The sequence below is a fragment of the Lissotriton vulgaris genome, chromosome 8 (assembly GCF_964263255.1).
Source record: "Lissotriton vulgaris chromosome 8, aLisVul1.2, whole genome shotgun sequence".
NCBI lineage: Eukaryota > Metazoa > Chordata > Amphibia > Caudata > Salamandridae > Lissotriton > Lissotriton vulgaris.
In genome coordinates this window covers 1535181601-1535207515 of record NC_141696.1, presented here as the reverse complement: position 1 = coordinate 1535207515, position 25915 = coordinate 1535181601, and the positions used below count along the sequence as shown (strand labels likewise).

The window sequence follows — 25915 nt, the reverse complement described above, 5'->3', positions numbered from 1 at the left end:
CTCATACCTATACATAAGTTAGGACCAAAGTCTGAACCAGCCAACAATGCCAAAATAATCTTATTGATTCAAGGCAATACATCCTTTGTAAGCTTTTATTTGATCAGCTCCTTACCTAGGTCGAAGAAAATAAAATCTTAACAGTTTCAGGCTGGATTTCATCCCAAAATTAGGACAGTCAACAAAGTGTTTAGGTTCCAATTAATAAGGTAGACAGAAGTAGACATAAAAGGGGTAGCCTCTGTCGCTTTTGTTGACCTCAAGTCAGCATTTGACATGGTCCCTAGGCGCACACTAGGTGACCTAGGGCATCCCCTCTCACACCTCGAACTACCTGCTAGGCTCCACCATGATAGTTTTGCACAAGTTAGATGGAGTATAAATGGGGAAATTACAGATCCCTTAAAGGTTGCAGAAGGATGCAAGGATGCGTCCTCGCCCACATGTTATTCCTGCTGATTATAAATGGCTGCATGGATTACCTTTTGAGTTTCGATAACGACTCCCGGTTCTAGAGGGAACCAAAATACCAACAATAATATTTGCGGACAATACTTCATTAGTATCAAAAAACCTCAAGGGTCTAGAGAACCTCTTGAGTAAGTGTCACATATTCTGCATAGATCACAGATTGGCAATTACCGCAAGTACGACAAAATGTATGGCCATCCATCCCCATAGAGGCTTCAGAGGATCTTTAATATTGGAAGGGGATGAGTTTAAGAAAGATTTAGATTTTGATCACTTTGGTATTCGTCTCTCTAGTGCTAATATTTTAGGATAACCAGGTTACCAAAAGTACTCTTATATTAAAGCAAAGGGCAGTAGCCATCTTAAAATTTACAAACATTGTATTGTATTTGCATTTATATAGCGCTTACTACCCCTGACGAGGAGTCGTTATTTGAGTGGTGGATATGTTATTCAGTTATTTGGATAGAGAAGGGTAATTTGCGGGATAGAAGAGGGAAAGAGGTTTGTACTTATATAGCGCTTGCTACCCCTTGATGGGCTTTTGAGGCACTTCATTGGCGAGTAGTACGCTACTCTGAAACGGATAAAGGATTAGTAGTGAAATAGTATAGTGGAATATGGGAATTGAGAAGGGAACATGTTAATCTGTTATTTTGATTGAAAAGGATAGTGGAGGGACAGAAGAGTGAGATTTCTTTTTTCCTTCTTTTTTTTAGGTTATAGCAGTAGGAGGAGGCTTTTGGATTTGTAAAGGGGGTTTTTGAGGGGAAGAGTCAGAGGAAAGAGTTTATAAAAGGTTTATTTTGGGGGATAGGTATAGTAAAAATAGGTCTCATATGATGCAAGGAGGGGTAGAGTAGGAGAGAGTCTAGAAAGGGTGTTTTTGGGGATCATAGTAGTGGTATGCGGTTTGGATAAATGAGAGAGTGGATGTAGAGGATACATTGATATATGTATAGGGTGAGAGATAGGGTAGTGCGATGGAAATAGTAGTAGAAAGAAGTTTGAGATGAGTCAGAAGAAGGTTGGGCTAGAAGATATATTGAGAGAAGTATAGGCTGAGAAATAGGGTAGTGCATTGGAAATGCTAAATTAAAAGAAAGGGATATATAGATCCATAAGTGCATTGAAAGTATATACATGCATAGAGGAGGTAAGTATATATAGATTAAAGATATTGATAGAGGTACAGGATGAGAAATAGGGTAGTGCATTGGATATGCTTTTTCAGGAGAAAGGTAACAGACACACAGATCCAAGTACATGGAAGGTACATAGATGCACAATGGAAATAAGTACATGTAGACCAAAGATGATTTTTTTATTTTAGATATGTTTTTATTTACTCACAACAACATAATTATTCTACATGTTTATCGAAAGCAATGCACAAAGATAGGTACATACCTATAGTGAAAATAAATGCTTATATACAGAGGAATATGCTGTAAATTTCTGTTTGCTTATGGTGCTTATGTGGGGAAGAGCCAATTCTTGAGTAGTTTTCGGAAGATATGGTGGTTGTCGTTGGATCTTATGTTGGGGGTAAAGAGTTCCATAGTTTGGCTGCCTGAACAGAGAAGGATATGCCACCCATGGTTTTTTCTTGCATCTTGGGATTTTGAGGCGAGATGCCCCTTTAGAGCGTAGGTTCCTTTGTTGAATGTGTTTGGTGATTTTATTCCTGCTGAAGAGTGGTTCCATTCCATGTATTGCTTTGTGGGTGATACAAAGTAATTTGAACGTGGATCTTCTGGCAACCGGTAACCAATGCAGGGCTTTCAAGGCAGGTGAGATGTGGTCTCGCGCTTTGATATGCAAGAGTAGTCTGGCAGCCGAGTTCTGAATCCTTTGTAGTCTTTTCATGGTCGTTAAAGGTGATCTGTGGAAGAGGCTATAGGCGTAATCGAGTTTGGACAGAACAAGGGAGATGGTAGCTTGGACCTTGTGTGGAAATACAAAATGAGGTGGTGGTGGGGGTGGACGTGGTGTTGAGGGTGGACGTGGTGGTGGGGGTGGACGTGGGGGTGGACATGGTGGTGGTGTTTGCGGTGGATGTGGTGGTGATGGATGTGGTGGTTTTGGACATGGTGGTGGAGGACGTGGTGGTGGTGGAGGACATGGTGGTGCTGGAGGACGTGGTGGTGGTGGAGGACGTGGTGGTGGTGGATGAAATGGATGTGGTGGTGGACGTGGTGGTGGTGGTGGACGTGGTGGTGCTGGTGGTGAATGTGGTAGTGGGGGTGGATGTGGTAGTGGGGGTGGATGTGGTGGTGGACGTGGTGGAAGTGCTGGTGGTGGACATGGTGGTGGACGTGGGGGTGGTGGACGTGGTGGTGGTGGTGGTGGTGGTGGACTTGGTGGTTCATCAGGTGACGACATTGCAGGGGTTCCATCAATGGGATCGGATAGCTATCTCCACACTTAATAAATCAATCAGTAAATAATCAAGAAATCAGTCTGTCTGTAGAGCGCACTACTTACCTGTGAGGGTCTCAAGGCGCTTTGGGGGGGGCGGAGGTGCTGCTACTGCTTGAACAGCCAGGTCTTGAGGAGTCTCCTGAAGGCCAGCATGTCCTGGGTCTGTGGTAGGCGGATGGGGAGAGTGTTCCAGGTTTTTGTGGCGAGGTGAGAGAACGATCTGCCGCCGGGGGTCGCTCGGCGAATGCGGGGGATGGTGGCGAGGGCGAGGTCAGCGGAGCGAAGATGGTGGTTTGGGGTGTAGAAGGTGAGTCGTTCATTGAGGTACGCTGGTCCGGTGTTGGTGAAGAGCTTTGTGAGCATGGGTGAGGAGCTTGAAGGTGTTCCTCTTGTTGACGGGGAGCCAGTGCAGGTCTTTCAGGTGGGCTGTGATGTGGCTGTGGCCGGTGATGTCGAGGAGGAGGTGTGCCGAGGTGTTCTGTATGCGTTGTAGTCGTTTCTGGAGTTTGGCTGAGGTTCCTCCATAGAGAGCGTTGCCGTTGTTCATTCTGCTGCTGACGAGGGCCTGGGTGACTATCTTTCTGGTACGGTGGGGATCCATTTGTAGATTGTAGAGCATGCGGAGAGTGTTGAAGCAGGAGGAGGAGACGGCGTTCACTTGCTGGGTCATTGACAATGCGGAGTCCAGGATGACTCCAGTTTGCGTGCGTGTTTAGTTGGCGTCTGTGCAGCTCCCAGTGCGGCCGGCCACCATGAGTCGTTCCAGGCAAAGGGGGTGGATCCGATGATGAGGACCTCCGTCTTGTCAGAGTTCAGTTTCAGGCGGCTGTACATCATCCATTTGGCAATGGCCTTCATTCCTTCGTGTTGGTTGGTTTCGGCGGCAGCTGAGGCCTTGGTGAGGGGGAGAATCACCTGGGTGTCGTCGGCGTATGAGGCGATGTTGAGGTTGTGCGATCTGGCGATGTTGGCGAGAGGTGCCATGTAGATGTTGAAGAGTGTTGGGCTGAGGGATGATCCTTGGGTACACCGCAGATGACCTTGGTGTCTTTAGATCGGAATGGGGGAGGCAGACACTCTGGGTTCTGCCGGTGAGGAAGGGGGTGGTCCAGTCCGGTGCTTTGTCACGGATCGCTGCGTTGTGGAGGCGTGTGCGGAGGGTGTGGTGGCACACAGTGTCGAAGGCGGCCGAGAGGTCCAGGAGGATGAGGACCGCAGTTTCTCCGTTGTCCATCATGGCCCCGAGGTAGTCGGTGGCGGCGATGAGCACTGTTTCGGTGCGGTGGTTACTGCGGAATACGGATTGGGAGGGGTCCAGGATGTTGTTCTTTTCGAGGAAGGCGGTCAATTGCCTGTTGACGATCTTCTCGATGACTTTTGCCAGGAACAGGAGGAGGGAGATGGGCCAGAAGTTCTTGAGATCTTTGGGGTCAGCTTTGGGTTTCTTGAGTAGGGCATTGATCTCTGCGTGCTTCCAGCTCTCCGGGAAGGTGGCGGTCTCGAAGGAGCTGTTGATGATTTTGCGGAGATGGGGTGCGATGGTGGAGCTTGCTTTGTTGCCCCTGGGAGACGGTATGCGGTGCACGACCCTTAAATTCTTTTTACATCTACAGAAAGATTTTCAGCTCCATATAACCCAGTTCTACAAGTATCTTCAACGGCGCCATGCTCTTACCCCCTTGCTTCAGCACTTAGAATACCTCCCCAAATTTCATCCCTTGAAAGGCCACCTTCTTATGGGGGATCTAGGTGCGCACAAGATACAGCAGATATATCAGACACTGACAGGGAGCGCTCTACCGGTGCCAGGAGCTGCTATGCGGTGGCCTGAATCACCTCGTATCGCGACGTTGCAGTGATTGTTTCAGATCGAGCCTGATTCCAAGATGGCGGCGGTGCGGTGTACGTGGTCATCGGAATACCTTGAACGCTGGTAAGAGGCAGGAAATTTATTTATATGGCCATACTTCGTGGAGGCAGCGCGAGTGTTTTACAGTTAGCGCTGTATGCAGGGGCCTGGGGAATTATCAAATCAAGTGCCTGACTCTAAAATGGAGATTGTGACAAAGGGATCTATATGTAAACCCCGGTGGTGCCGAACGATTCAGTTTTGAAGTGGCTGCAGCAGCAACCATTGGAGTAGTGCCCTTTACCAGCAAGAAGAGATCCAATGTAGGATCAATGTGAGCTGTCTATATAGTTATATTTGTCTCAAGCAATAATACCTACCTGATGCCCTGGACAATATAAAGTTGTGGAACACTTCCTATCGATTACAAGGCGATGCAGAGGTATTCTGAAACAAAGTGGTGTTCATTAACATTTGTTCGGTCCTTGTTCTTTGAATTGTGGCGTTTCTGTGATTGTATACCCGGAGCAGACACTAGCGCCCCCAGACCAACCAACAGAAACAAAGGGGCCCCATAAAGTCAGTCTCCAACTCCAGTGAGACTGTTTGATTTCTGCCAATACACCTTACCGGTCCTCGCAAAATGGCGGCCACCAAGAGGCTTCGGCAGCAACTGTCCGATGTGGGCGCCGTTCAGTGTGGGGACTGATGCCTTCCCCCCACCCCCTCCACAAACCTGAGGGGGCCAGACGCCTTCTGCCCTACAAAGCGGTGATTGAGCCCGTTAATTGTTGAACGCCACAGTCGGGCGGGAAGGCTCACGCTCTCCTCAGCGCAGCAAGAGGGGCCAGCTGCACTGTTCAGGCCATTAACAGCTGTGTAGCAGGTAGTGTCAGCTGCATCGTTTAGGCCTTTTACAGCTGCGCAGCAAGTAGTGCCAGCTGCATCATTTAGGCCCTTTACAGCTGCGCAGCAAGTAGTGCCAGCTGCACCGTTTAGGCCTTTTACAGCTGCGCAGCAAGAAGTGCCAGCTGCATCGTTTTGGCCTTTTACAGCTGCGCAGCAAGTAGTGCCAGCTGCACCATTTTGGCCTTTTAAAGCTGCGTAGCAAGTAGTACCAGCTGCACCGTTTAGGCCTTTTACAGCTGCGCAGCAAGTAGTGCCAGCTGCTCCATTTAGGCCTTTTACAGCTGTGTTGCAAGTAGTGCCAGCTGCACCGTTTAGGACACATTATCCGTGGGGACATTTCTGATTGAGTTAGGACTCTCGCTGCATTGGCAGCAACCTTGACATTATGGTTTCAGGGCATTTGAGTCCCCCTCTGAGATGGCCAGTTGGCCAGGGAGACTGCAAGGTTTGTACAGATCCAGGTCCTTTTTAAGTATATGTGGTGCTAGGAAATGCTTTTCATGTTGTATGATTTACACACCCTGTTCTGAGCACCTCTAAAGGTGGTCTTATAATGACGAGGCTGTCGTGCATATTTTGATTTTGCTAGTCAGATTTTGTTCCACCCTATGCTCTTTGCCCCTAATGTTAGTGATTCTCAGGAGATTAGGGTCCAATAGTAGTCTGTTGAGATTATGGCCGTACAATGCGGTTGGTGCCAAATGTGCTTCTGCTACAGGCTGATGTTAAGTACAGTGATCACCAGTGGTTACTGGATGTTCGTTTGTGATCTGTTCTACTTTGACTAATTGTGCTTTGTGATGGTTTTGACAGTGGTCCAGTTGGTCCTATCATATGTAAACATTTCCCTTGTAAATATTATCTTGTGCCAGTTGGCTTCGTGTATACCTAGATGAAGGGCCCAACAAATACCCACCTCTCTTCCCGGACGGCACATTAGTTCAGATTTCCTCACCCGACGTCTGGAATATGTGCCCACTTTTAGTCCTTATACTTCTCCTCACCACCGCTTTCCGAGTAACACCCTTCTCATATCCCCCCGCACTCCTCCTCATTTTCCCAACATGGCCACCACTCGAGTTAAGGCTGGAATTAACTGCTACAAAATCATTTATCCTCCCGGCCAGACTAAAGCTTCAGTAAAACGATTGAAGCATAACACTATTGAACGTTTCCCTGATTCCCTTTTTGTTGATCAATTTTACAATGGTCATTTTGGGAGTTGCAAAAACGATTTCATTTTCTTCACTCACGACAACCCCTCTTGGTCCACCAGCTTACATAATTGCCTTAACTTCACCTCCTCCCCCTCTATCCCCCATGGGAAACAAATAAAGATTTCCCCCTCTGCGTATTTCAACGGCTCCCTCACCATCTCAATCTATAACAACGGTACTGTCAGGATCCAAGGCAAAGACACCTGTCTCTCTCTCTTTGACCACCTCTTCCCCTCCCTACTCCCCTCCTCTGCAACCGTTTTTTTCTTACTCTCCGTCTAGCTCCACCCATTACTCCCTTTCTCCTCCCCTGACCCCCCTACACTCCAATAGGCTGTACCCTCGGGAGGCACAGGTCGGCACTCTTCCCTCCCCCTCCCTTGTGCCCTCCTCTCCCTTTCCTCCCACTTCACAGTATGCCCCCCCTTCATCATGTCAGCCTTACCACTAGCTAATACGCTCCTCGTCCAATCTGCACCGTCCCGGTACTCCAATCTCATCTCCTCCCCCCAGTTCCTACCTGCTACTCCTTTTTTTTTAATCCACCCCTCCTCCAACCTCCTCCCCCAGCTAACTTTCCTTATGCTCCCCTCATTCCTCCCTCTCCCCCTCTTCTCTACCCCCTCCTCCCCTCGCTTCTTACTCCGATTTCTCCACAATCCCATTGCATCTCTCTCCTTCCCCCCACTCCGCCAACAATGCTGAGCTACCCCCTCTTCGCCCCCTTGGTAACCCTTTCCATCTCCTTCCATCGGGCCCAGCAGAACCATTTCCTTTCTTCAACTTCCCCTTCTCCCAACCCCCCTCACTCTGCCAGATGCCCTTTCCCTCACAGCCACCTGTCCTAGCCAACAGGACCTCTCCAACCACCTCCCCTCTTTTCCTCTCAAACCTCCTACACTCCTTTGACACCTCACAGTCCTCCCCTCTCCCTCTACCCCACCGCCTTGATCCGCACCCATCTCCCCCCAAATATGTCCTCAATTCCTTTCCTTAGTGCAACGCCAACAAAGACAACTCTCCCTTCACCTCTGATACACCAACCCCCCCGTCAGTGATACAAACTTTAGGAAGAAGTCTTCTTTCACACCACCATCATACTTAGTACCTGCTGACATTATTACCTTTGAGCAAGCGGTATCACTCGAGGTAGATTCATTAACAGAACCTGTACCTTTCAAAAATCTAACAGCTGGTGAATACAAAGCCATACAGTCATTACAACAAAACTGAGATATCGTCACCAAGAGTGCTGATAAAGGGGGTGGCATCGTTATCCAGGATGCCACCGCCTATGACCAAGAGTGTAGGCGCCTTCTTGGCGATGCAACAAATTACTCTGTTCTCCATCAGGATCCTTCACCTTTTCTGAAAGATGAAAGATGAAAGATGAAATAACGGAACTGGTCATGACAGCAGAGAGGGGCGGTTACATAAACAAACATGAAGCAGACTTTCTAACCAACTCTGAGGGTAAAATCCCGTACTTTTATACGTTACCGAAAACCCACAAAAACCGTCTTCCCCCTCCGGGAAGACCGATAGTTTCCGGTATTGGCTCTTTATTGGAACCACTTTCCAAGTACTGTGATTTTTTCTTTAAACCTCTTGTACAACCCACCAGTACATATGTAAAAGATACCAAAAGTCTGCTATCATTGCTTTTAAACGTCCAGCTACCAGACGAGCCTTGCTTTCTAGTATCTCTTGATATTGAAAGCTTATATACCTGCATTCCGCAGGATGAAACCCTAAAAGTACTGGCAGATGTCCTACAACAGAGCACTTGGGACTACACAACTTCCGGTACTTTTGTAATTGAGTGTGCTACATTAGCCCTCAAACGTAATTTCTTTCAATACGAAAATACCATCTATTTGCAAAAGACGGGTACTTCTATGGGCAGTACTTTTGCCCCCAGTATTGCGGGTCTGTATGTGCATAATTTCGAGCGGACACATATCTTGTCCGATGCAATCCTTACACTCTCAATGTTATCCTATGGCAGAGGCACATTGATGATGTGCTTGTTATTTGGAAGGGCTCGGAAGAAAGCCTATTGGCATTTTTCGACTGGGTTAATACCTGTGATCCTCACCTTAAATTCACCCATCAGTACCATCCTAACTCAATCGTCTTTCTAGACGTTGTAATAACTAGGAAGGATAATCACTTAACCACCAAAACCTATTACAAGCCTACCAACAAGAATAACCTTCTTCACTTTTCAAGCTTTCACCCGCGTTCTTTGCGGGAGAATTTACCCTTCGGCCAGTATCTACGCATCCGTAGAAACTGCAGTAATTTGACTGACTTTAATACACAGACTGAGGATCTCACAAACAGACTTCTCATCAGAGGTTACCCGAAAAGCATCCTAAAGAAAAGTCGCAAAAGGGCGAGAAATCAAAACAGAGAAGCCCTTTTAGAGGACCACCAGAAGGACGATGTAGCGGATACGCCTTTGACATGTGTCACTACTTACAACAATATATCTAATACTGTGAGTCGTTGCATAAACAAAAACTGGCGTATTCTAACTAGTAATGGGCGAAATTGGCAAAAGCCGCTATTCTCGTATAAACGCGAGAGGAGTTTACACCGACACTGTAATTGACTCTAGGGCTCATTGTTGTTGCTTGCTGTGCTCTCCGTTTTTCCACTCGCGGCCGGCTTGGCTCTGCCCCCTCAGCATCACGAACGACCGGGCTTTGCTCCGCCGGTCCAGCGACTGGCTACAACCCCCAGGATCCCTCGGGGCAAACACCCACGCCACCACTGATCGCGCCAGGAGGCGCATAAAGCTGCGTCAGGTCCCTCCTCCCGCAAGGACGCGCGCGGGACGCGCCGGACGAAGCCCGGACAAAGGGCGGACAGTCTGAGACAGTCCGAGACTGACCGTGACTGGGCTGGGCCAGGATTCCTGTCAGTTGCTGCCGTGGTCTATCGCTGGTATCCCTCAAGTAAGACTTATCGTTGTCAACATATCCTTGGAACCCTTGTGTTTCTATCCAATTGGCAAACTCTATTTTATTGCCTGGCTTTGGGTTGCCAGTGCTAGCTCGCTACTATCTCACTGTGTCCAACATGTCCAAGCAAAGATGTTCTTCTGTACCTAATACTATGGACAATTACCTGGTGCAGGATGTGAGTAAAATCAATAGCACAAGAAGGATATCGCTGGGCTTGAGCTCACCACCTATTATCCCTACACAGAGCTCTCTGTTAGAACCTACTGTGTTAGAAGTCCTGATACAGGTGCATTGCAGTGATACTTCAGAAATTGAGTTTTCCCCTGATGTCAATCTTGATTTAAACATATCTACTGCTGTTAATCTAGCCAATGATCCAGCTGACCAGTCAAACACGATAGAAGATAATTCCCCCTCCCCTGTGCCTGCAACTAGAGCTATTAGAGCATGCAGAAAGGGTCAGAGCAAACGTGGTGGGTTACGCTCTAGCAGGAAAAGACCAGCGTCTCCACCTAAAAATACTGCTACAATAGAGGCTAATGGGGAGCAAGGTGGGAAGGAGATATTAGACGATGAACTGATTAAAAAGCTAGTGAGTATGATCGACTCCAAGATGAAATCTATAATTAAACCATTGGTAGCCAAAATTGATCAGCTAACAGCTGAGGTAAATAGGCTAGGGGGACTGATAAACAAGACAGTGGAGGAGGTGGGTAACATACCAACTTTAGTCGTAAATAGAGTTGAATCATCTGTGAATATCCTTAGGGGTGGGACAGGGGGTAGGGATGAAGTGATATCAGATCCGCCCCCTATTCAGCACCCAGTAGCCATAGATGCTCAGGTAACAGTCAATGAAGACTTACCATCAAAATCCACAGGGATGGGTATAGATAAAGGCCCGGTTCAACTTATTGTAGAGGCCTCTCCTCTTGTTCTGGTCCTGGCCAATGTACCTCCCCTAAAAACAGGTCAAGTGGAACCTACTTCTTCCTTGATTAGCAAAGCATTCCACTGGCTAAGTAATAACATGATGAGATCACCAAGGGGTAAACAGCAGCTAGCTGGGGAAATTACCATGGCAAGAAGGGTGGACTGGATAGGGAACAGTGTGAAAAAACTTAAAGGAGATTGCGTAGTTCTGCATTTTTTAAGTCCAGAAGTACTCCCTGAGATTCTAAGAAACATATTTCCCGCACAACGTAGGAGCACTGAGATTATTCCGCTAACTTTGGATTTTTTCTATCGGAGAGGTAGTACAGTGAATCCAAGCATATTAAGGACAAAGTGGAACTCGGTGACATATAAGTGGGGTAGGGGTGTACAACCTAGCGAATGGGGAATCAGCCTTGAAAACAGATTTGCGGCACTGTCAGACCTGAATGAATGCGATTGACTTGAGAGGGCAGGCAGTGTTGTGCTTAATGATCTGGCTGAGCTAAACATAACATATATTTCCACTGTCGAGGAATTTGGCTCCACAAATTTTACTTCCATGTTCCAAGGAAGATTAGCAGATAGCACAACTTCTCTAGCAAACAGTAAGGAGTATAAATACACTGAGCTACCGTCCAATTCCACTGCAATGACTGAGTCTGAAGTGTGTGTTGTTGCTTCTATAGTAAGTCCTAACTTTGAGAATGCCTTTGAGAGGGTAGATGACACTGATGTTATTTGTCACGAAGGCATGCTAATTGGAACTGAACAAGAACTGACAGAGGATAATTTTGTCAACCCTTTATTGATGGACCTGGATGGTATCGTGGACAATGTGGGGAAACTGTTTTCATGGAACATTGCAGGCCTGGGCTCTAAACTGGACTCTGGAGAGTGGCTTCGATTTGTTAATTCTTTTGATCTATGTATATTCCAGGAGACTTGGTCATGTGAACCATCTTTTGCTCAGGGATACTTGAACTACTCTGTGCCTGCATTAAAAGGCCCAAAAGGGAGACCAATGGGTGGTCTAACCATTTGGGTTCGACAGTCTCTAAAAGTAGATGTTAAGGTAACGGAGACTAGCCACAGAGACATTCAACTAATTACAATGAATTCAGACATTCTGGGACCATTAGACATCTACAATGTCTATGTGAGGAGTACCAGGGGTGGGAGGTCAGAGGTTCTAGCGGCCTTGGGCTCCCTCCTTGATACTTACTCTCAAGATAATAATATTGTCATTGCAGGTGAGTTTAATCGAACATTTGAACCCTTAGACACAGACGACGATTTCCTTGGGGATGAAGAGGATTGGCATTGGAGTGTCCCAAAACTAGAGTTGAAACCAGTTGCACGCTGGACCGAGGATGTGATTAGTATAAATGCCTTATGTTTTGAGAAAGGTTTAAGAGCACTAAACGGAAGGACGTTACGTAACAAAAATGGGTCTATGACATTTGACAATGGGCGGCACAAGAGCAGAATAGATTATGTACTTTGTAGTTTGAAACTATGGCCGTTGGTATGTGACATGGAGGTTGTGTGGAGGAGCGAGAGTGACCACAACCCTCTGTGTACACAGCATAAATGGTGGTCACCTCCCAACAGGACCAGCAGCCTCACTGCCCTTGTTCCACCCTTAACTGTCCCCACCATTGATATGCGTAGGTTGAGATGGATAAATGTAGCGACTAACCAACAGGCCATTGATAACATCAATATTAAAGCCGATAAAGCGATATCAGTCATGGAACATATTAATTCTTCTAGTTCTGGGTTGAGTAGCCTGGTTGAAATTCATGATACCCTCTTTTGCGTAATCAAAAACCATTTCTTGAAGCCTGTGAAGGGCAAGGGTGAGAGAGTTCCTAAGAATGCAAAATGGTATAATGCCCATTGTAGGGATGCACAAAACGCCCTAGGTACTGCTCTAAAGGGTAGGGAGACCATGGCTATTCAATCTGCTAGAAAGGAATATAAAGCCAGTATAGCGAACGCAAAGAAAGCCTGGGATGAGCATCACTGGTCCGAACTAAAAAGAGCTAGTGATAAGAAAGATTCTAGACTGTTTTGAAGCATTGTCAAGTGGGGTGGTGAGGGGATACCTGAACCCCCAAATAACAATGTTCCGGAAGAAGAGTGGGTAAAATTTTTCAGAACGCAGTATGCCGAGGCAAAACAGGTTACATCTCCAGCGGACATACGTCATACCCACTTCAAAGATAATTCCTTCAGTCTACAAGAAATTCTGGTGGCTTTGAGTTCTGTGAATAGCGGGCGCGCCCCTGGCATAGACGGGTTCCTGCCGACGCCTTTATTAATGACAAAGAACGTTGGTGTAAGTACATTTACCTTCTTATTAACAATATTGCTTAGGGTGCAGAGGTACCGACATCCTGGCAGGGAGCAGTAATTATACCAGTGTTCAAGAAAGGTGACCGATCCCAGCCCAGCAATTACAGGCCGATAAGCCTTATTGACACCATCCAAAAGATAATAGGGCGTGTGATTGTGAACAGGCTCCTTGACTGGGCTGAGGATAATGATGCTTTGTCACCGTTCCAAGTGGGGTTCCGTAGGTCCACATGTACTGTGGATCAGGTTTTCCGCTTTAACTTACTGCAATGGAGGACCGTGGTGCTGGGCGGGGGTAGCCTATACGCGGCTTTTGTCGACTTACGGGCTGCCTTCGATCTAGTACCGCGCTTGAAGCTGTGATCTGTTCTTAAGAACCTGGGTGGACCAGATGATCTATTGACACTGATAATGCAGCTCCATGAAGTAACCTTTGCTAGAATCCAGTGGGGGGGGGGCAGGGCATGGTGACAGCGGACTTCCCGGTTGAGCGGGGCGTCCGGCAAGGCTGCTCAATGGCCCCCACTCTTTTTACACTGTTCATTAACGGTGTCGTATCCCGCATGTTATCTGCAAAGTTGGACGCTCCTTTATTAGCTGGTACAAAAATACCTATTTTAATGTTCGCAGACGACACGCTTATCCTATCAAAGACCCCAAGTGGCTTACAGCGTGCACTGTCTATCTTTGATCTATTTTGCAGTGAGCATGGCCTGGAGGTCAATGTGACCAAATCAAAACTTATGATTTTTAATCGCCATCGCAGTTTTAAATCTAAAATTATTATGAATGGTCGTCCTTTAGAAGTGATGAACACTTTTACGTATCTGGGTATCCACATCTCAAATAAGAGTGGATGGTGCCAACATATAGATATTGCTACATTGAGGCACAGGCAACAATCAGGTGCTATTAGTTCCGAGCATAGAAAGTCCCTGACGAAACCTGTAAAGCCTGCTCTGCAGGTATATGAAGCAAAGGTTCTTGGCTCCGCACTATATGGTGCTGAGCTATGGGGTTTCGAGAAGGTGGCTGCCCTACAAATATCGGAAAATAAGTTCTTCCGGGCAATAACTGGTGTCCCGAAAAGTACTCCCTTGCTGCCCCTTAGGTAGGATCTGGGCAGAAAAGCGGTTACAGACTTGGTCAGGCTTCGACCAATTCTGTACTGGAGAAGGCTCTGAACCACGTCTGAGCTTTCCCATTATGCTGAGGGGTTTTTAGATATCATCAAAGCGGATATATTCCATAAAAACGGGTGTCTTAAATCGTTGAAAGCAATCTTGAACGAGCTTGGAATGGGTTCGCTTTGGTCAGACCCAGCTGGAGCAATATTCCCTACTAAAAGTGCTCTAAAAGAAATTTATTGGGAAAAGGTAGCCTCCCGGGGTTGGAGTAGTACTAGTTCAGGATCTATGACTGAAGGATTCTTAGAGGCTAAGTTGTATCCTTCTCTGGAACCCTACTGGGATAACTAGACCTGGTGATAGAAAACTTCTTTTCCAATTGAGAGCAGGCTCACTCCCCCTTAGATTTTTGACAGCTAAATGGGAAGGTGGGTTGAGTGTTAGTTGCCCTGTTTGTGGTTCCACCAAAGAAACTACGGGCCATTTTTTATTTTCTTGCACAGCCTATTCGGACCCAAGACGTGTATGGTTAAAACCGATGTGCAAGAATTTAGGGACTACCAGTAGTACAGTTGCCTTGCGTATTATATGCACTAGCAGTGAGATATGGATATCAATAGCAACTGCCAAATATCTTGGATGGGCATGGTCGATCAGACAGAGACTGTTAGTCATTTGACTATTCTCTGTCTGGGTAAATTGTCTGTTTATCATTTATCTATGTTTTTATTACAAATTTGTTATACTTGGGTGTTTAACTTTTTTATTATTTTTAAAAATGGTTAACTTCCGTTGCATGAAATTGTTCAAAATTGGAACTGTATATCGAGTCATAAACTGTAAATATTATGCTTTCGTTTTTTTAAATATAATTGTTTGAAAATCAAATTGTATTTTTAAATTTAGACTGTTCTTGCTTTTATGAGTGAAATCTCGAATAAAGCATATTTTGACGACTTTTTTACAAGATGCTCTTGTTCACACTCGGCCTAGATTGACCCCTGTAACTCAGGAGAACAATGTACTTACAACATGGGGGCTTCCTCCTGTCCAAGGCCACTACCCTTGCGGAGGGTGTAGCGTCTGCCACCTCACCACTGCTACTAAGACACTAAACCTAGAGGGGGGCAAACTCTGGTACCTTAGAGGACACATGAACTGCAACTCAAGCAACATCATTTACCTTGTCAGTTGTCCCTGCAATCTCAGATATGTAGGGATGACGACGAGGAAAATAAAAACACGCATTGGGGAACACAGCAGTAACGTGAGATGTCGTAAAAACACTACGAAATTAACCGCCCACTTTCTGGAATTTGGCCACTGTCCTAATGACATCAGGTGGACAGTGATAGAGCAACTCAGCCAGAGCAGTGAGAATAGTATCTTTGAGAAGGAACAAAGATGGATTTACCGTCTTTCAACACACACACAGGGACTGAATGATGCTATCCCCTGGGCCTCAGTAATGCGACGGTAATTCTTCACCATTTTCCTACATACATCGACCCTGGTCTTTAAAGTGTTCCTGGGGGGGTTTCTGTTCCCCCTCCTATGATTTGTCTATATTGATCAGACGAGACGGGATTAAGAATAGCTTTGCCTTTCGCCCAAATTTCTAGTGAATGACAGCTTCTTATACTGTAACCTACAAAACTTGCCGTTTAGTGGTTTTGAATGCTAACTTCGTTTTTCAAAATAATCGGTAAAACACGGGCTATTGGTGAATATATATCATGCCACTAAGTTTCTCGTAATATATTTAATAAGCACACTTTATGCGCATCAGCAAATCATTTCAGATAATGTTGCCTCTTGTTTATACTTTCTTTTTGGCAATAAACACTGTGTTGAATTGATAAAGTTTTTCTTTCAAAAGAAAGAGGCACCATTTGGTTACACAAGCGTAAAATAGCCAGGCTCCTTTAAGACTGCAAGACGGAACGGCAGTCACGTGACCGCGACCAACGTCGGTCACGTTTTTATTTAAGCAACATCTTTCCCGCGGCCTCCCGATATCCAGGCCGTGGATGTGGACCCATCAGGTTCATATGAGGGCAGTCGCCGGGAAACAAGTAAGTTAGAAAACAATGCGGAAATAATGTATCTTCGCAGCGTATGCTGCTTGCTCCGTCCTTGGATGGCTGCCACTGTGATATCTATTTTTACTCTGAAAATGACCCGAAGCAGACGATTTATACGTTTGCCTGATCTGGACTTTCATTGTCATTCAGATGCTCCTGGAGTGAAGAATTCCCCCTGCCACAAGCCTATGAGGCTTTTCCCATTTCTCGCACAAGTGAGTGTGTCTCTTTAAAGGTTCCTTTTCTTCCCTCTTTTTTTACGTACTTATTTATTTACCAAATCCTAACGAGCACTTATTCAACCATGGTATTTGATATTCCCCTTGGCTTACAAATCAGATTAGATAGTTTACGCCAAAGGGTGTTAATATCGTGCATAGCATATTATGGCTAATAATGCTGCGAAGTTGATGTGGAGTACTTCGAGGACATTTTTAATGCATATAAATGTCACGCTGATTAAGTGAATTCAACCACTACACAAGATTTTCTGGAGCACAATTTACTTGAAGTGGATGTTTTGCACTGGGCAAGAGTGGGTTTACATTATGGGCACCCATATAGTAATCATCAGTGTAGTTAATGTGTAACTAAAGAAAAGATTTCACGTTTTTTTCTTTTTGTTTTATGTGTTGTAGATTCTGCATCGTTCATAAAACCCAGGGAATACATGAAGAAATCCCTGTGCATCGATTACATACAAGTTTGTAATTATTTGTCCCGCCTTATCTGTCAGTGACGCCTTAGCGTGCGCCACCTATGAGGTGAGGTCTGTCTTGGTCCTGATGAATGCTGAGCTGAATTTTGGCTCTATATAGCAGAAACATGTCGACCTTTTTTTGTATGTTTATCTGTATAGGACATTTTGGTTCAAATTAATTTAACCTTTTCGATGTCCGTCTTTCACCATTGTTTTTAATGAAGTCAGAGCTACCCCTTCCTTAAAAGGGTTTGGGGAGTAGCCCGTGCTCCTTTTAACTCACTACCTTATCACTGTTGGAGATAATCTTTCCAAATAGGAACCCAATGAAGACAACTGGCAACCGACTTTCAGTTGGTGCCTGAGGGTTCCCCTTGTTTCTACACTGTGCATGTATAACCCACTACAGTACTGTCCTTTTGGGTCTGTGACTTGGGCCTACTTTGTAGTAATCTCTGCAATTCTTGATTTTACTACCTGTCTCTGTTCCCTCCTCTTTTGGACTTTTTTAGTCACTCTTCTGTTGATTTGTACGTCTATACTTGCATCCACATTGTTCAAGCTCTATTTGGAACCTCTGGGAAATCTCCTAAGTGAATCCGGGGTCCACTATCATCTCTACGCAGACAACACTCAAATCTACCTCAAGGTTGCCTCCACTCACGATCTCTCCGTCCTAAGCTCTACTCTGGACTCCATTCAAAACTGGATGTCAACACATCAGCTGATTCTGAATCCCTCCAAAACTGAATTCCTTCTCCTCTTCTCCTCACTTTCTCCTCCCCCGGTTCAATCATGGATGGACCTGATGAATCTACTGAACAATAAACCCATCATTGTCGACAGCGCAAAATCCCTTGGTGTCATACTCGACACAAAACTCAATCTACTCTCCCACATTAATTTAATTGCAAAGTCTGCTCGATACCAACTGCGCCTTACTTTGGGGATTTGTTGCTTCTTCCCGGAGCAGGACCTTAAAACCCTGGTCCAATCGCTGGACCTTTCCAGACTGGACTACTGCAATTCTCTTTTTACTGGCCTCCCTAAATCCCACCTGTCCCCCCTTAAGTCTGTCCTCCATTCAGCAGCTCGTTTCATTTATGGGGCCAAAAGAAGCGACCACATCACACCCATGTTATCCACCCTCCGCTGGCTTCCCATCGAGGCAAGATCTATCTACAAGACCGCTTGTATCACCCACAAAGCCTTGCACTCCTCCTCTCCTCGCTACCTGGCGACTAAACTGAAACTCTCTGGAGGCTCTAGACCTTCATGAAATGTGGAAAATCTACTGCTTGAACCTCACACTTTCAAGAAGGAAAGATTGATGGCCCAATCCTTTTCAGGCAACGCAGTGAGAATCTGGAACTCACTTTCGCCTCAGCTCCGGACCACCACCTCCTCCCAGGCCTTCAAAACTGACCTCAAAGTTCTCCTCCTTCAAAGACACTTCCAAAGTTAATTCATGCCCTCTCTATTATCTGAAGGAAGACCTTTTAGTATAGAAAATTTCTATTTTCCATGACTATAAAAGTGCCTTCATAGTGTGTTCTTGTGGTTTGAGAGTCTGCCATTTATTGCAGTATTACCCTTTTACCTGTGTTTGGTACTCCTTTGTAATATGCACACGTCACTTTCTCTTGTAACACACCGTTTGCTACCTCTTACATTTTGTTTGCTTTCGATACTTGCACAAGTGCCACCATTGCCTACGTAATGTTTGTTCTTGTGTTTGAGTGTCCTCCATTTATTGTAGTATTATACCTCTGTATCCTGCACACGTCACTTTTTCCTCCTGTAATGCACCGTTTGCTACCTCTTGTATTTTGTTTGCTCACGATTGTCACTTTTGCCTCATGTAATATATCGTTTGCTTTTGTAATTTGTTCACTTGTAATGTTCTCATGTATCAGTTCTGTTTCTATTGTGAAGCGCTCTGACACCTTCGAGTAAAGTACGCGCTATAAAAAAACCGCATAAATAAATAAACCACAACTCTTCATAAGACAAGGCAGGCATGGCAAGCGAATATCCCAGAATTAACGGATGACGATTGGACGGAGGCTATAGATAGTCCCAAAGGTGCAGCGGTGTCCTCTAGATACTGACTCATTCAATTTAAATATGTTCACCGCGTCTATTATACACGCCTACGCCTCTGGAAGATGGGAGTTATTACATCCCCCCACTGTTTACGTTGCAACAGGGAAAAGGGTTCTTTCTTTCACACTGTATGGAGTTGTGTTGCACTCTAATCCTTCTGGTGTAGAGTTCTGACTTGCCTTAAGGAGGTGTTGGCCTGGGACATCCCACTCAACCCTAGACTGTTCCTCCTTCATAGCACCAATGAAATAGGAGGAAATCGCTACAATAAGCACCTACTCTTCCTTGCTCTCACAATCGCCAAACGTGATATCGCTTAATCATGGAAGGGAACTTCCCCACCGACCATAGGGAAATGGAGAAAAGGGTTAAATGTTTGTATGGGTGCCGAAATTGCTGTCTTCCAAGTGAGGGGTTGTCCTCAAAAGCATATAAAAATGTGGTCTCGATGGACTACGTACAGGGGGATAGATTCCCCCCCCCTTCCTTCACAAACCCCCTAAACATTAGCTTTCCAGTGCGGCTAGCGTCCACGTTATATGCCATATTATACTCTGTTTCAGGCCATGTGTCCATCTTTAAATATGCTTGCCGGGGTGAGTGGGGTGGTAATGCCTGCGTAAAGTTTTGGTTTAGACTTTTGTTATATATGCCAAATGTATCTATTGATTTGTCTCTCCTAGGTAAATTGTCATTATCCTGTTTCAAAACGGTACGTATTGGGCAATTGCCCATATGGTATGATGAAAATTCAATAAAGCATGTTTTACAAAAAAGTAAAATGATATTTTTTCTAGAGCCCCAAAACATGGTTCCGGTCACATGAATTTCTTGAACGAGAACTATTATCTCAGGAACGTTTTTGTAGTAACACCCATCAGAATCACTATCATGCTCTTCACTAACATCAGCTGTGATCTGTAGGCCACACGTTCTTCCATTATTGGTAAACTGAGTAGAACTAAATTAGATATTAGTAGATCATAAATGCAGGGAATTCATGTAATGGTATGGCTTACTGGGTATGGGTTCTGTTATAACCCATTACTGGTGTCTCACACCAGCTAAAATGGTAGTTTGGAACCCGAACAGGAGCGATTGCTGCTGGTGGGGCTGTGGACAGCAGAGCACACTCACCTACCTACTCTGGTACTGCCCCAAGCTTCAGCTCTTCTGGGAGGGAGTACTAGAAGCCATAAACGCCATTTACACGATGGATATTCTGAGGTTCCCTAGCTATGTACTACTATGCCTCCCAAATCCTCTCCCCTACCTGTTACAGTCACGCAGAGAAATGTCAAAAAAGAATTTCCCCTTCGGGTAAATTTACTACAGCATCCACATTTATATAAACAACATTCAGTTCAAAGAGGAGCAAAGAGGAAAATATAAAAATGAAGTAGCTTCATGAAAGATGTACAATTTATTCAGATACAAATTAAAAATTAAAAACAATACACAATATAATTTGATAAAAACTGATGCAATAAAAAATATACACTATACACAGGTGGGAAACAAAAAGAAGGAAAGTATGATTCCTATTAAACTGAGACAGATACAATAGTCCAACACAAAATCCAACTCTAATACATGAAACTGTCTTGATTAGAGTCGTTGCTTCACAGACTTAGCGTATCTTTACTCATGGATTGCATCGACACGTTTCTGAAACTAGCAGACTGCTGGTGGTCTTGCGTTTATGGTGAACGGGATTACGAAGTAAGTCGCTACACATTTTTATTATTTCTTTAAAAGCACGGATATTGGCGCCAGGGATATACTGCTCGTGCCTTAAGGCCATATTAGCCAGATTGAATACTGATGAGTATCGCAGCGTAATATTTGGAAATTTCTGACTCCCTGAGGCTATCTGTGGGATATACCACTGTCTAAAAAAAAGATCATTAGATAACCACACTAACGGTATCGCGGAAACATTTTTGGGACATCTGGAGGTTCGGTGTGACCCCTTTTTTTGAGCATTTTAATGTATTTGTGGGATTCATATAATCCATCCTGAAGAAGGTGTTGGCTCTATAGAATATATGCCCACCGAAACGCGTCGATGCAATCCATGAGTAAAGATACGCTAAGTCTGTGAAACAACGACTCTAATCAAAACAGTTTCATGTATTAGAGTTGGATTTTGTGTTGGACTTTTGTATCTGTCTCAGTTTAATAGGAATCATACTTTCCTTCTTTTTGTTTCCCACCTGTGTATAGTGTATATTTTTTATTGCATCAATTTTTATAAAATTACTAGCAGCCCGTCCCGACGTTGTCCGGGTATGAATTGCTGCCGGCCAGTAGTATATTGTTTTGTAGGATTTCGTTTTGATAGCATTTCTTATCTGTGACAGGCCTGTGAAACGCTCCGATTCACAGTGCACTGCTGATGCACTTAAGAGTGCGCGTTCAGTAGTGTGTGAACTCGAGTTTCCCTACTTTATTTTTCCTTGCAATATTATATAGCGCGAACTCGACAACATGACATAAGCACAATTTACATTACAGAAGAACACATTCATTTGTGGTAGGCAAGGGGAGACAAAGCGATTTGCCTGGAATCACAGGATGTTGAGATGAACACGATATTTTAACGTAGCTCCCCAGCTCTAAAGTTCGCAATTCTAGAACTTGTGGCGGGAGGTGTGTCTAAAAGTGTATGTCGGTGCTGGCCATCAATGAGAGAGACCTGTGCATTTTTCAAATCGGTGGTGAAAAAATATGAGTATGTTGCTGGAGATGTGGGCCGCCGTGCCACCAATGTACTTACCGGGGGAGGGTAAACACCCATTATTCCGCAACTTTCTTTCCGCATACCATCACTCCACATACTTTTATTAAGAAAATAACATGACTCCGCAATGCCATTATAACGCATGGCATTACATTTTATATGCTTTTACCACGCATACATTTACAACGATATTCGTTGTAAATGCATGAATGGTAAAAGCATGTTTTTTTAATGTTTGGATAAGGTAAGTATGGGTATAGGGGTATATGTTTTGGGGTACTGAGGTATATGTTTTGGGGTGTTTGGGTATTTTAAGGGTTCAGATATAGTTTTAGGTTATGGGGTACAGGGGTAGTTTTAGGGTTTAGGGATAGGTATGGGTTTTGGGGTGCAGGGGTATTTTTAGGGTTCAGGGCTAGGTTTGGGTTTTGGGGTCTAGGGGTATTTTTAGGGTTCAGGGGTAGGTTTGAGTTCGGGGTACAGGGGTGTTTTAAGGGTTCAGGGCTAGGTTTGGGTTTTGGGGTACAGGGGTATTTTTAGGGTTCAGGGCTAGGTTTGGGTTTTGGGGTACAGGGGTATTTTAGGGTTATGGGGTAGGTTTGGGTTTTGGGGTACATTGTTATTTTTATGGTTCAGGGCCAGCTTTGGGTTTTGGGGTACAGGGGTATTTTTAGGGTTCAGGGTTAGGGTTAGGTTTGGGTTTTGGGGTACAGGGGTATGTTAAGGGTTCAGGGCTAGGTTTGGGTTTTGGGGTACAGGGGTATTTTAGGGTTCAGGGGTAGGTTTTGGGGTACAGGGGTATTTTTACGGTTCAGGGCTAGGTTTGGGTTTGTGGTATAGGGGTATTTTTAGGGTTTAGGGATAGGTTTGGGTTTTGGGGTACAGGGTATATTTATAGGGTTAAGATGGGTTAGTGTTTAAGGGTGTTGGGGTATTTAAAGCAGTAAGGGTGGGTTAGGATTATGGGGTGCAGGGGTATTTAAAGAGAGCAGGGTGGACAGCCAGAGCTGGAATGTACAGAACCTGGGAAGAAAAAAACAATGAAATATTGGGCACAACGCTCGCTTTTTTTCCCCCATAATCCCACCACCTGCAAACGCCCACGCCCACAGCAAACACCCGCAGCACACGATATGAGACATGGCATGAAGGGCGGAACGTACCACACGCCCCAGCGTTTGTCACGCCCCCAGCACACGCCCACAGCACAACGCAGACACGCCCACAAGGGACTACTTTGCTGGCACGGTTCTTTTACCTTTTAAATGTATATGGTGGGTGTCTGCATAGCCTATGTCCTTCTGCTGCAACTGCCCTTTCCAACGCTGTATTGGGTGTTGTGATTGGTGCTGTGGTTCCTAGGATTACCCGCCTCAAAGGTTTGGGCTCTCTCTTTATTATATTAGTATGGATATTGTGTTTTTAATTTGTATCTGAATAAAGTGTACATCTTTCATGAAGCTACTTTATTTTTATATTTTCCTCTTTGCTCCTCTTTGAACTGAATGTTGTTAATATAAATGTGGATGCTGTAGAAAATTTACCCAAAGGGGAAATTCTTTTTTGACATTTGTCTTTTGGTACCCTACCCCTTTGAGTCGTCCCTCTCTTTTACTAGAGACAGTCACGCAGAGGCAGGGCCATTACCCTTGCGCTTGGAGCAGCTATACAGCTCCTTCTTAGTAAATTGAACACCACTACCATCCCGTCACACCTGAATTGGTTACACAAATTGCGGGACATAATAGGCATGGAGAAATTAACTGCAGCAGCAATGCAACGCCTTCCCCTCTTTAACAAAATGTAGCTGCCCGCCTTGACATACCTCTCTACTGAATTCCAGGAATTGTCCTGTCCCCGCTATCTCCGTGTCCTGCGTTTAATACCAGCCGAGGCGCCTGCAGAACACCAGACCACCTAAAGACACCCCTGCGGACTTCTCTACTACCAGTTCCCTGTTCCTCCTTTTTACTCCTCTTGTTCAATGTTCACTACACTGTACCCCCTGGGCATCCAAGTCCTGCCATCCCCAATATCTGATCACCACTGGCCAAGCGGATGTAGGTGGGTAGTGTTGTATTGAACTTTAAGGTTAAAAATAAAAACAGTTTTAAACCTTAAATGTTATTGGAGCTATGCCTTAACATTCTATAAGAAAAAAAACTATGTCTTCCCATTCATGATCTAGATTTAATCCATCATCATTCTTTAGCGCACTTCGCCACCCCTGTTCAGACCCAGCCATATGCAAATCAGTGTTAACACTGTTCCTCATGGGAACAGTTGAGAGCAAACTGCCAAGCCAGGTCCTCCCTGGACTGGAAACAAGCATCCTAGGACCGGTTTGGGGTACAATCCCTCATCAGCCGGGCTAGCTTGAATCCAGTGGCAAAGTGCGCAAGGGACTCACGTCTGGGCATATCTGGCGCACTTAGGGCGAACAAAGCAAACACAAGGAGATGATGAACGGAGCGCTGACACTTTTCAGACACTCACCCCCAGTCACAGATCTGGGTTGAATCCATCATCCTGCCAACAGGCCAGCCCCGCATCCGAGCGGACACATGGCAGACATGCCAACCCTCCCGATTCAGGCGTTGGACTACCGATTTGAAGGCTAGTCTCCCGCCTCCCGATTCCAACAAGCAAAAACCCGATTCCTCGGGGTTTCAGCTGACAGGGCTTGGTATTGTGTAAAGTGCTAATTCTTCCAGCAAAGAGTGGCGATCCAGGGGCTCTCGAGGGGGTGAAAAACCAACCAAGCGTCATTAACAAGGGAATTTTAAAGACCTGCAAAGTACTGGGGGTGGGCTGTGCAGCCCGGGCTGCCACAGGGGGGTGGGAGGGTCCATGCACTGCCAACAACCTGCCAGGCCAGTGCCCAACACTTGCATCACCCTCTTTGCCTGCTTAATGCTTCTGAAAGGTAAGAAAAAAACGTGCATTTGCGTTTCAAATGTCCGATCCTGCTGCAGCCACTTCCAAAGCCCATACATGCCAGTAACCCGATTCAAAGCCCCATTCTCCCGATTTTTTTTAAAATCTCCCACTTTCCTCTCCTGAAATGTTGGCATGTATGACATGGGCACGGGGCATAGACACAAACGTTTTATGATACCATCTTTGATATAATGAGCGTACTGACATCAAACACATATCTTACTTACATTGCTTGGCTCGTGGTGGGACATGGCCTCCCTGCTCTTGACTGCAGCTCCAGGGGTGAAGACGTGAAGTCCGGGTTAGGGCTGGGCAGAGGCTGAAGAGCACAGACCCCACCGGATCAAGCTTGGAGCAGAGGCCTGGACCGAGCTCCCCTCTCGATAGCACCCTGACCTGCCCCCAGGAACTGCCGAGAAGGAGGCCCCGCACTGACGAGGAGATCTGGACCCGACAGATGTCCCTAAAGAGAGGAATAACTGCACAGCACTCCTCGCAAACCCCAACGATACATTAAAACGCACGTGGATTTACGAGCTCGTAAACAACGAGAAAAGGCCTCAGATACAAATATACCCCTCAGTAAACAAGAGATAAGGGTGGCACACCGAGCAGTGCTCTCAACAAACTGTACTCGGAGCTCCTCCCTGAACAGCCGCCAAAACACCAACGAGCAACGGTCCCACCGCAAGAGCACAAAAAAATCGAAAGGGGGCGATAGAGGCTTTGGGTCGATGCGCATTAATAGTGAACTCAATACTGGGCATGCGCTACAATAATCACCTCGCGGACGCACGCTCCCAGGTAGTTATGTCTCTTGTTGACATGCGCAGTAGCAGTAACACTACCTTTGGAGGGAGGTTTTTTTTTCTCGCGTCCAGGCATCGTCACTGGATTAAACGTCACATCCTGAGCGCATGCGGTGTGCTCTTCCGACAGTGACGAGCGGCCGGAGCGGGCGTCTTGTTGTTTCACGCGCAGCTCGGTCAGACGAAGTGTGGAGGGCAGAGAAGTACACCCGGGATGAGCTGCGCCCTCCACCAACAGCTGGAGGCCCTGCTGGAGCCCCACTGCTACGT

At 45.7% G+C, this 25915-nt stretch overlaps 1 protein-coding gene across 4 annotated transcripts in view; it reads right to left on the bottom strand.

Annotated features, from left to right (window-relative positions):
* The window catches only part of LOC147700305 (uncharacterized), a 238325-nt gene extending 212785 nt beyond the window's left edge, over positions 1-25540 (bottom strand). For 2 of the 4 annotated variants that reach the window (XM_086935676.1, XM_086935675.1), the window contains exon 1: positions 25064-25233. In XM_086935676.1, the coding sequence (XP_086791802.1) occupies positions 25064-25087 (24 nt within the window). In that variant the 5' untranslated portion in view covers positions 25088-25233. Of the gene's footprint in view, positions 1-25063 lie in introns of all 4 variants that reach the window. The other 2 variants (XM_086935674.1, XM_086935677.1) reach the window with 2 other exon arrangements.
* Positions 25541-25915: the final 375 nt, after the last annotated feature.